Here is a 12804-nt window from a genome sequence, read left to right on the forward strand (position 1 = left end):
GTGCCTCAATGAGTAGTTTTGGCAGAAAGTTCATGCCATTGTCATTGTCGTGACTCTCTTTTATAGGGTGTTACGTATGAGTGATTGCGAGGGGTCCACTATGTGCCTTCTTGTTTACTTCTTTAGAGCGGCATTGGTGGAGGCACGTGCTTGCATGATGATCATATAGACACAATGTGCATATGTTCTAGAGATAGCAGAGAGGAGATGGGCATGGATACATAAGGCCATCCATGGTTTTGCTGCATTGTTACATCTAGCCTACAAGTCACCGGGAATCATGGACGATAGAGAGCTCCGTTCGGACCAACTTTCTTATTTTACTTGTGTGGTCTGTATGGTTGACTACAATGTTGTGTTGGAGGAGCTAGGATGCTATTTGGATTAGAGAGGGCATGTGGCTTCTACTTCTCCCACTTGTTGGAGGAGAGAGTCACTTGTGAAGCCTCTATTTTGGTGGCAAAACTTTGGATATGCGTTGGAGACCCTTCAGCCCTCAACCATGAAAGTCCTTGCTTAGAATTGCTCTTTGGGTGCATGTGAGAGAAATTGGAGTATCTATTCTCTTACTCGCACGAAGATTCGCATAATCGTCTTAGCACACGACAGTTAGAACGGCTAGTCTATTGCTGTACTAACTTATGCATGATGAGGGCTATGATGAGCATGGATAGTCAAAAGCATGTAAACACTTGAGCATAAAATTTCAAATTTATTATTTTAATCTTTAAAGCTATACTTCACAATTTAGACTTTAGCATTTACAATCTTTTTTACACTATGTAGGTGAATGTTGATGCATTTAAGTTGATGGGTGACACTCTTCTAAGTGTACATCAGGAGATGGATGAGGAGGAGGAGATGATCTTTGCGAAGCTCTATAGAGAGCTTATAGCAGAGATACTCCTTACACTCGCAGTTAGCATGCTCGTGGGTGAGGAGTTGGAATAGGGGGTTATAGGGGTATGGTCATTTGGTGCCCTCCAACATTGAGGAGGGGTAGTTCGAGTGGCTTATAAACATATGTAAGGTAGGGCTCTAGTAGCTCCCATCTCGTGCCTAAATGATGACATCCCCCTTGTCTACACAGCCAACGTCTAGAGAGCCATTATTTGACGATGATGGTAACCTCATCAGTGAGGATGAGAGTGAGAGTGTCTCATCATCGAACACCGAGGAATCATTTGACGATGATGGTAACCTCATCAGTGAGGATGAGTATTAGAGTGTCTCATCATTTGACACCGAGAGTCATCTTCAGACTCTCTTGATAAGTACTTAGATGGTTTTGATGATGACAACAACGACGATGATGATAGTGATGCTTCATTATAGTCTATAGACTCATAGGTTTCTCTCTTTTTTGTATCTACTATCGTTGTATCCATTTGCCACTATGATCCATTATCCATATATGTATTAGACTCTAGTTGTATCACATGTTGTGTGCAATGCATGCGATTGCAAGGGCCACCCTCGTATATTCATCTTATTTTGTAATGAAATGGCTATTTTCACTTTAAATGTGTGTTCTATCATTTAATGATTTATGGTTTTAAAAAAAATCAAGTAAAATTTTTTCCGTACTAATATCGTACCGTATCTTATAAAGTCATAAGTTACCATTTAGTACCGTCTTTTATTGTACCATACCTTTTGTACTTGACAACTATACTGGAAAGACTGCTCGTGGTTGTCGCCTTCAACATGACGTGGAAAATGACTTGCCTTTTATTGTACCATACCTTTTGTACTTGACAACTATACTGGAAAGACTGCTCGTGGTTGTCGCCTTCAACATGACGTGGAAAATGACTTGCCAAGCATCCAATGCTTGGCGTCGCCATGGCAAGTGATCAATATTAATTGCAATATCCTCGAGATCCAACATTGAGGGGGGATTTTTATTTGACCAAAATTTATTTTTTAAATATTAAAAAATATAAAAGTGAAAAATAAAAATAAAAATATGTGATCGAAATTAGACATTGGCCATGTGCACACATGTGCTAAGACCTTTCTATCAATTATGAAGTAATTGTGTGCGGTCCTCTGCCTGAATTTTAAGCCAAAATGGATTGTATTTCTTTTCGTTTTCTTTTCTTCCGATTCACGAAGGAGCTATATTTCAAAGGGGATTGCAACCACTTCCCGCATTACCTTTGAGTTGATCCTGAAAGCTATATCCATATATTTAACCTCAAAGTCATGTTCCCAGTGCCTCTGAGCCATGTTGGTTTTTGATTAGTCTCTGAGCCATGTGCACCTACCTTTGAACCATGTCTTACTTCCGGTCCTTGAGCTTCTTGGTAGACTGTGTCATGATCATCCTCATGTTGCACCTCTCATGTATCTCCTTTCCAGAATCATTGTATGGGATTAGACACTACCTCTTTGAGGCAAGACCTCCCCTTTTCCTTTTTTGTATGTTTTGTGTCACGGGTTCAATCACCCATAACTTGAAGGCGGGGTTTGTTAGATATATTTATCCTCATGTGTAAACACACATTATTGTGTGTAAAAGTGTGTTTAGGTGTTAACACCTTTTACATCACTCAACATTAAATAAGGGTCAAAGGTGAAGGTGGATATCTTAGCCTTTATATTTAGGCCCTATCACTTGTATGTTCATCTTACTTATCTCACCTATCATTATCAATCTATTCCCTTGAGTTTGTATACGTGCAAGACTCTCTCTCTCTCTCTTTCCCCCCCCTTCTTGGGAGTTCCATTCATTATAGCCTGCTGCTCACACACGTGAGCTCCATACCCAACACTTCCTATGATGGGAATGGACAACATCATTGTATCTGAACCTTCCATTTGCAGTTCCTCTTGCATCAAGTTCTGATGCTTACCAGCATATGCTGTTGCAATCTTAGAATCCCTTCTGAGGACCCTCATCTTGGCAATCATGATCCCTATCCATATCTGAATTCAAGTGCTTCTCAAGAATGTCTAAATCAATTCCATATTTAGTAGCCAGCTCCTGCAGCTTCAGCCTTGCACAGATGATTGGTCCAAAAGGCATGACTACGTATGCGAATACCCCCATTCTATGTTGAAGGACGTTTTGTGCCTATGTTCTTGGTGAACTTACGCTTGATTATGGTCTGAAAATTCATGGCAGAATCTATAAGCCTCCTTGCCACACGCTCAATCATGTGCTCCATGTATTTCAGCCGATAGTGATCTCTCTTAGTAGGTGTAATTATCTTTCTATAGTCCATGCATACTCAGATCTTACCGTTCTTTTGGAGTACCACAATGATGGGTGTTATCGAGTCCATATGCTCAATATGATAGATTAATCTGGCCTGGAGGAGTTTGTTCAGCTCTGCGCTAATGTGGTGCATGTATCTTGAATTCACTGGGTCTTTGCTTAACAGGCTTAGTGTCGAGGTTGGTTGAAATAGTATGTGTTAGTATCCTTTTAGGTCAATGTAACTCCAAGAAAACATACCTTAGAAATCTTTAAGCAAGTTGATTATGTTATTTCCAGGTCTGTTGTTGCACCTCTCAAATTGTAACTTTGTTGACAATTCTGATAGTGCCACCAATTCCGAAGGGGGGTAGAACTGTAGCCCAGCTGATGAACCCTCTTGTTGTGACTCTGCCTCTCATTGAGGTGGTAAAGAAATCCGCTGTCCCTGTCTGTCGTGCACATGTGATTCCTTTCAGCTTCATGCTACCTGAAGATGCCCTTTGTCTACTGCCCACTCTCGTCTTTGCGTGTGTGGTCTCTCTCTGTCCCTCTTTTTTTGTGAAGTTGTTTGAATTAATGAAATGAAGTATTTACAAAGGGCCTTTTGGCCAGCCAAGCAGACTCGGAAACAGGCAACAAATTCTGAGGTAAGTCCAAAGGTGACAAAATACAATGCTACAGGGACGAGAGAAGGGGATCATGGTGTGGGCACAAGAGGGGTGGTGGGAACGATATCCAGACAAGGAGCAGCCACCTGTTTTAGTATCAAACCAGTAGAAATCTTTGAAAGTATCGGCCATAACAGCAATCCTCACACATGACCTAGGTGAGTGTGTATACCTGAGGCTGAGTCAAAAATGAAAGCATTACGAGTCTGCCAAATGTGGCAAAGACCAGTCCATTGTGTAAAATGAAAGGAACATATATGATGGCACATAACGTCGCTGTGGGCGTCATCTTGTCCATTGTGTAAAATGAAAGGAACATATATGATGGGACATAACGTCGCTGTGGGCGTCATCTTGCCCAAAACCCAAGAAAGGGTGGCCTGACGTGTCATATAGACTCCGGAAATGAAGTCCAAATTCTGTCTTGCAACTGGCCAAGAGATAAAAAGATGAACAGGGGTTTCATCACATGTAGTGCAGAAGATACATCTACCATGGGAGAACCTGGGACTATGCAACACATCCCTTGTGGTGTCTCTCTCTCTCTCTCTGTCTTTAAAAAAAAAAAAAAAAAAAAAAAACCAACACTCACACAAAGATATCCCATTGTGCTTCCGCATACGCATTCACACAGGAGTCTAGGATTTTGGAAGTATTTAGGTTGTATCCTCTGTATTGAGAGTTGTATTTTCCCTCTTTTGATTGTATATGGTTCCAGGTGCTAAAGCTTGAAGAGTTTGGAGTGGCTGGAGCAGATGCCAAGAATATATGCTATCTACGTGACATAAATGATGCTAACAAACTTGTTGATGTGATGGCATCCTGTCGAGGTGGAATAGCTGTTGTGATTGGTGGTGGTTACATTGGTATGGAATGTGCTGCTGCATTAGTTGCAAACAAAATTCAGGTCACAATGGTTTTTCCTGAGAGTCACTGCAGTAAGTTCACGTCTTATATATGTCTCCTTTAACGCTATTGCAATATGTACTTTAGGCACCTTTTCTATATGTTCAGTGCACTGATGACTAATGTTATGGTTGTGGCAGTGGCTCGCCTTTTCACTCCCGAGATTGCAGCATTTTATGAGGATTTTTACAGAAAGAAAGGAGTTAAGTTCATTAAAGGCACTGTTATGACCGCTTTTGAGTGTGACAGTGAGAAAAGGGTACGTGCTGTATCTGTGGCATTGCTTAATCTGTCTCAAGGCTTGCCATATCATTTAGCATGGACTTTATCTCAATCATGTGCTTCTGTTGGCTGTGTTTGTCACTTTTAGAGTCAATATTCCTTTTGTGGTCCATCTCTAAAGGTACAATAATTGAGCATTGTTTGCACATATAACATGTTTTCAGTCCATATTACTTCTAGCTGGTCTTTTTATAGGGGAGTCAATTGCAGTTAAAATCATTATCTTATTTCTATTCCACTGTATTTGTGTATTTTCAAGCTTGATGGTCTTTATTATTCTACCTTGACGCATTTATAAAATGTACAAACTAACACAATACTCAACTGCTGAAGTAGGTCTGTGCAGTAATCTTAAAGGATGGAACACGCATTGAAGCTGACATGGTTGTTGTGGGAGTGGGGATCAGACCAAATATTAGTTTGTTTGAAGGCCAACTTGCCTTGGAGAAAGGCGGAATTAAGGTGAACGGGAAGATGCAAACTAGCAATAGCTATGTATATGCTGTGGGTGATGTAGCAGCCTTCCCATTGAAACTCTACGGGGATGTGAGAAGATTAGAACATGTAGACCATGCTCGCAAATCTGCTGCTCATGCTGTCCAAGCAATAATGTTCCCTGAGAAAGTGCAGAACTATGATTACCTTCCATATTTTTACTCTAGGGTCTTCACATTGTCATGGCAGTTCTATGGTGACAATGCTGGAGAGTGTGTGATGTTTGGAAGCCAGGCTGATAAGAAGTTTGGTGCCTTTTGGGTAGACAAGGGTCTCTTAGTTGGAGCTTTCTTGGAGGGAGGAAACAAAGAAGAATACGCGGCATTGGCAATGGTTGCTAGGGAAAGGCCTCCTATCAAAGACAAGGAGCTGCTGGCTGCCCAGGGTCTGGCATTCCCTTTTTCTCTTAAGGATGCTAGCTCGAGTCATTCCTCTCTCATTTCATCCATCACCGAAAGAGGTCAAATGCTGCTTGAGGACCCTCCATCATTCGCTCTTCAAGTTACTGCAGGTGTTGCAGTTGCCGTAGGTGTGTCTCTCTTTGCCTTATGGTATGGAAGAAGGCGACGGCGCTGGTAGCACCATCACTTGTATAGTATAGGATGTACCTGTCATTAATTCTTTATGAGAATGAATAATCTGCACCCTGCTTCATGTAACATGCCTTAAGCTGATGTTTGTATTGAGCCGTCGGTCTCTAAACTCCTTTATAAGCAGCTTTTGATATGTCAAGTACTCAGTATATTCTAAATCCTGCTTAATTATGCGATAATGGTATTTTGATAGTGTGTTATGCATAACTGGCAAAAATGTACCAACGGTCTTACTTATTGCTGCATAGACAGATACAGGTATTTCTTCTCTGAACTTCAGAAGTTTTTTGAGTCTTCACCTAATATGGCAAAACTATATATTGATGTGACGAGTGCCAAAAAGGAAACGCCGTTGAGTGTTAGTAGTGTGGGGAAAAGGAGGACGTGCTGAGTGTCCTTTGCTTAGAAGTCAGCCAATGGTTTGCTGAAAGGTTACACGAGGTCGCGAGTGTAACCTTACCTTGAAAAAAGCCCTCTACTGTACATCCTTTTATCACGCATAACATACAATAGTCTCATAGAGTTCATAGTTCACACCACCTAGTTAAACCATTCTGGTTTCATCTTAGTCTATATTCTTTTCCATTGTGGCTCATTGTATGTTTGATCCTTTTAAATTTGTGCACGCGAGTGGTCATGGATGGCAAATTTGTAGTTTCTTTGCTTGTATGAAAGAGTTTAGGAAATTTTCATGTAATCTTCATAGGCTTCAAATAGGTCTTATAGATGTTCTCTTTAAATGGTATATGGTCCTCTCTTTCCCAGGGTGGCGACGGTTGCCTATGAACTTTGTGATTGGCTCTATTTTACTCAATTTGGAAATGGATTTGTGCACGCGAGTGGTCATGGATGGCAAATTTGTAGTTTCTTTGCTTGTATGAAAGAGTTTAGGAAATTTTCATGTAATCTTCATAGGCTTCAAATAGGTCTTATAGATGTTCTCTTTAAATGGTATATGGTCCTCTCTTTCCCAGGGTGGCGACGGTTGCCTATGAACTTTGTGATTGGCTCTATTTTACTCAATTTGGAAATGGATCTTACGTCAAATTTATAGCATATAGTTGGGCAATATCTATTAAATAATAGGATGGATTGATAAAAATTATAGCAAAGTGAGCTACCGCTAGAAGTTTGTCTAAAGAAACTTGTTGAAGGAAAGGGGAAAAGAAAACCTAAAGAGATAATAACATGATGGTTATCCCTCATAGACCACCTCTTGGGTTTAATATAGAGATCTCTAGTGTAGATATGTGATGTAAAAGATGCAAAAAAGGTTTTAAATAAAATACTTAAAACAAATACATGATACAAACTAATAATATATACATATGAATTTTAAGATTCTTGGTTTTTAAAAAAATTTTCCCTGGCAAATTAAGGAATTACATTACTCAAAAGGATATCAAAGAAGTACAAGTGCTCTACACCTTAGAAGTCGTCGTCGTCGTCGTCTTCTTCCCATTAGATGATTGCAATACCCAAAAGTAAACATGATGGTAGCAGGCTAAAAGTTTAAACTTCTCACCACCCTTCCACTTATTGATTGCAGCTTCAATTGTAGTCCTTCAAAGTTGTGACAGTATTGCCATGTAGACAAGTTAATAATGTTTAACAAGTAAAGATAGTCACATTTTGAAAGAGCATAACATACCATATCCACTTTACTTTCAAGACTTCTACAAAGTCTAGTAAAAGTTGGGTGTGGATCTATCCTTAGATTGCCGACACTACTGCCTATAGTATGAACACTAACTAGGGTATGGGTGCCAAAAGAATTCCCCAAAGGTTGACAACACTACTCAAAAGAAGTGTGTTGTTTTTTGCCCATTGATTGATTGAGGGAGGAGAAATATGGAAAACCATTAGGGTACATACATTAAAAGGGTTCTAGGTCCCTAATGCTTGATGACACTACCCAAAAGAGGGAGGACAAATGAGGTGAATTCTTTTTTTCTTTGCAATATGATTGATATATAACACGATAAAACTAGTTTGCCATTTGACCTATGGAAAAAAGTGCCTTAAAGTGCTTTTAAAGCACTAACCTTGACAACCCTTTTTCGGACAATGTGCGCTTCCACCTTATTTCAATGGAGAGCTTGGAGGTGTCAAGTTTGGTGGAATTGGAGTGGTGGATGATGAAGGTTCCAATGTTGCAACAAAGTTGCCAAAAATGGGTGGCTCCTTTTTTTCTCATTCCTTAGTTAAAGCCTTTAACACATGAAGCACCATTGTAGATGCATCATGCTATAAGAGTGCAAATAATAATAGCCCGATATTAGCAACCAATGATTAGTGATCAAAGTGATTTCTTTCTCTCTTGGGGAGGAGAGTTAAATGAACCTTTTGGCATAAGGAGGTGGTGATGGAGGCATAAGCTAGGTTTGATCTCACATTTTCAAGTTCAGATAGTTTTGCAAACTAAGGGAAGGGCTCAAGAGAGTGATCGATTGGACAGAGCACAAATAGAAGCTCAATCTAGTACAACTCTACCATAGCCACCTAACTAGCTCAATATTATGGCACTAATAGAATTTAAAAAATTAAAGATTTAATGAAGTCTCAAGTGGGGTTTGATATTTGAATATCAAACAAATTGCAAACTAAGAGAAGAGCTCAAAAGAGTGATCGATTGGATAGAGCACAAATAAAAGCTCAATCTAGTATAACTCCACCATAGCCGCCTAACTAGCTCAATATTATGGCACTAATAGATTTAAAAAAATTAAAGATATAATGAAGTCTCAAGTGGGGTTTGATCTTTGAATATCAAACAAATTGCAAACTAAGAGAAGAGCTCAAAAGAGTGGTAATAGAGAACACATAGAAGGTTAATCTAATATGATGCTATCATAGCCAACTAATTAGCTTAGTACGACTCTAACAACATTAAAAAGGTTACAATGGATTTAGAGTTAGAGAGCATTATAGAAGTTATGGTAAAAGTGAAATACTCTTTGTGAAAAATGAGTTCACAATGAGTAGAATAACTTAGTAAATGCTTCAAAGAGGTCTTGCTTTGATCAAAGAAAAAAATTACAATGAACCCAAGGTGGTTCTTGTATAATTATTCATGGAGATATCAATGACATAGCTTTGTTTTCCTTGCATACACTAGCATTTGCCTAACAAATGGCTAGCCTAGCTCCTAGTGTAGGTGCATGCGTGAACTCTTAGGGAGTCTTCCCAAGCACTAAGATTTTTCAAGCCAAATAAAGAATCAAGAAAAATTTCCTTATGAATTGGAATAGCTATAGGCTTGATATGTGTAGTAGAATAAGTATTGTGATTCATTCCACAGACAGTTGAATATCTAAATTTATATAAGTAGGATAAGTATCATGATTCAGTAACACACACAGTCGAGTATCTTAATGTATATTTTTGTTTAGGTTTGTATCCATGTTGGGTCCAAATCTCCCTACTCTAGCAACATAAGATAACACCAAATTTTTTTCCAAGAATTTGACACAAAATGATTTGTATTGATTAAATATCGGGGCTCACATCGATACTTTTAGTCAAGGGGCACCAAAACCCTTGATCATAGATTTTGCAAGTGGTCCCATTACAACATCCATCTTGGTGATGAGCCACATGGATCAATAATCACCTTCTTACGTCATATATTATACAAGATTCCACACCTTTAACCATGAAAATGAAACCCATGACCTTATGTTTCTCTACATCATTTCACTATTGCTTGAGCTAATCTATGTCATGATGCACAATTACCAACAAGTTGCATTTGTCTTTTTTTTAAGTCTAATCAAGGAAAGAAAATTTAAACACCAATGAAAGGAAACTTTGTGTTGCTTATGCATTCATTGACTAAAAAGGTATGCCTATATTAAGTCAAAATACTCTTGATTAAGCAAGTCCTGATATTGGTGAGCTAATTAATCAAAAGTATTTCATGTATAAAAATAAGTTGCCATTGATTGTCTCCAAGTACATCTAATCAAGGAAAGAAAATTTAGTAAAATTACAATAAAACTTGGGTAAATTGAGTATAGCTTTACTTTAAAACTATGCCCATATTTAGTTCAAACCCTCTTAATTAAGCGATTTAAGATAGTGATAAAGCAACACAAAAGGTTTTCCACACACACACTATTACCAAAATTTGTCCCAATGATATATCAAGGGCAAGTAGGTATGGCTAAGTTGTAAAGGCAATTAGGTTAATATATAATCACATTTATATTTTGTTTCAGAATAACATAGGTTGATAGACATTCTCAAAGACTATAGATAATGCAATAGATGTCCATTTTTTTATATTTTGGAAATGCTAAACACACTAAAAAAAATAGATATTTTTGGTTACATTTTATTACTAAAATTTTTTAAGATAAGTTTATCTACAACATTAGTTCATAGGGTATATTATGCATGTTGCCAAAGCCAAAGTAAGCACAAGTGATGAAGAATTCTTGAGAGAGATGTAGCCATATTTCTCACTCAAGGCATTTGTAACGTGTTTCTTACACCCTATCTCGACTCTTTGACGTTTGTGTTTATATGTCTTAACAAGATTTCTTTCTAATAGTTGTCTATAGATTTGGAAAGGTAGAACATGCTTCATTTTGGATCTCAAATAAATCACAATGAAATTAGATAGAGAATATGATTTGTTTTGGCCCCTCAATAACAAAAGATCCAACATTGCAGTATTTGGCATCAAAACACAAATTTGACAAGTTTTAGCTTTCATCATCTTCGATTGTAGCTACCAACTATTATATTGAATATGTTGTGGTCAACACTGTAATTTCATTCATGCCCAGAAATCAAACTACAAACCATCTTAGCCCCACCATTCACATTGAATATGTTGTTGAAGCTGCCCAAGTAATTGCTCCTACAGTTGCCTGCACACATGGCAAACCTCTTGGAACTCATGTTGCATTTATTGCTTTGCTAGCAAAGAACATATTGTGATGATGTAATGCTACCATTGCTGTAGTAAAGTAGTGTGATTGGTGTTACATCCACCTCAAAATTCAAATTGTAGTACTTTTAAGATAGCCCAAGGGACATGCTAAAATCACTCCTATGTAGATTATTGGTGACTTCTTGAAAAGTACAAAGTATGTTGTTCATTATAACTTCAATGACATTGGGGTTCCTACACAATCTACTCTTCTCAAATCTAATATTTCCTGATCACCAATTATTTCAAACCCTATTCTCTATCACACTTTATTTGGTCAGGTCCACTATCTTATCTTATACATGCATTTACATATGATTTACAATCCTTTAAAGCCATTTCCCATAGTGTATTTTCCCATGATTTCACAAAAAACAAGTCCCTTCTCACAAGATGAGTCACCCATATCCTATATACTATGAGATTTTTGGTTGTGTTTATCACATCTATTTGACCCCCCATGTGAAGCATTGGCCTAGTGACATGCTTTGCATAGCCTAGGTGTACAACACATAGTAAATATTGAAAGAAGACATCTTTGGCTACCAATATAAGTCTCTCTTTGAATAGAACTCTTATGTTATTTCCATATCTATAATCTGACCATCTAATTGAGGAGATAATTTTATAGGAATGGAATCATAAAAAGGCTTAAGTTAATAGGTGATATGGTTGCTCATGTAAGGAGGGCGCATAAAGAGAGGGTCATTTCCCATGCCTTGAAGGTAGAATAATTGGGAGTATATTGAGACATGAAACTTGATAATTTGTATGAGAGTGTGACGTCTCTAGGCTTGTAATTCCTTATTTTGACACGAAGAACTCTAAAGATTCTAGGTATGGAGCTCTATAATAATTTTGGCTTTACTTAGGCTCTTTCATAATTAACATTAATGGGATTACTAAAAATCCCCATCATCAATACTAGGTGATGGACACCTAGCTAGCATGGCACCATGCTAATGCTACACACATGAGGGGGTCAGCTGGGGGAACACATCCAAATGTCTTGTAGGAAACATGATACAAGACAATCATCTCATGAGAAGGGACTTGTTTTTGGTGAAATCATGGGCAAACACACTGTGGGAAATGGCTCTAAGAATTGTAATAATTTGTGAACACATCTATAAGAGCAGATAGTGAACCTTACCAAATAAAGTGTGATAGAGGATAAGGTTTGAAATAATTGGTGGATAGGAAGGAGCCAATTTGGAGTTGCTACCTAGAAGAGTAGACCATGTAGGATTGTCAATGTCATTGAAGTTGTAATGAACAACATAGTCCATACATAAGTTGCTAGTAATCTGTGTAGGAGTGATTTTAGTGTGCCCCTTGACCTATCTTAGACATATTGCAACTTGTATTTTGAGCTAGATGCAATATGAATCATGAAACTTGCTATAGCAATGGTAGTGCAACACCACTAGAACATGTTCTTTGGCGGTAGAGCAATCAACATTTTTTGCAAAATGAGCATCAAGAGGTTTAACATGTTAGGAGATAGGTGTAGGAGTAGGTATTTGTGAAGATTCATTAACATATTCAACATGAATGGTGGGGTTGATATGGTCTACAATTTGATTTGTGGGGGTGGACTGCAACACATTCAAACATGATACTTGGGAGCTGCAATCAAAGATGATAAAAGTGGAAACCTGTAAATCAAATTTGTGGTTTTGATGCCAAATAATGTAGGGGTGGAACTTTTGTGAT

The 12804-nt window shown here is 38.1% G+C and overlaps 1 protein-coding gene across 2 annotated transcripts in view; it reads left to right on the top strand.

Moving 5' to 3' along the window:
* MDAR4 (monodehydroascorbate reductase 4) overlaps positions 1–6348 on the top strand; it is a 37311-nt gene extending 30963 nt beyond the window's left edge. The window contains exons 6-8 of one of the 2 annotated variants that reach the window (XM_087687692.1): positions 4592–4811; positions 4920–5038; positions 5398–6347. In XM_087687692.1, the coding sequence (XP_087543818.1) occupies positions 4592–4811; positions 4920–5038; positions 5398–6135 (1077 nt within the window). In that variant the 3' untranslated portion in view covers positions 6136–6347. Of the gene's footprint in view, positions 1–4591; positions 4812–4919; positions 5039–5397 lie in introns of both variants that reach the window. The other variant, XM_087687694.1, reaches the window with a different exon arrangement.
* The last annotated feature ends 6456 nt before the right edge of the window (positions 6349–12804 follow it).

Source organism: Lygodium microphyllum, chromosome 11 (assembly GCF_053477565.2).
Source record: "Lygodium microphyllum isolate KBCC chromosome 11, Lygodium_microphyllum_v1.1.10, whole genome shotgun sequence".
In the NCBI taxonomy this organism is placed as follows: domain Eukaryota; kingdom Viridiplantae; phylum Streptophyta; class Polypodiopsida; order Schizaeales; family Lygodiaceae; genus Lygodium; species Lygodium microphyllum.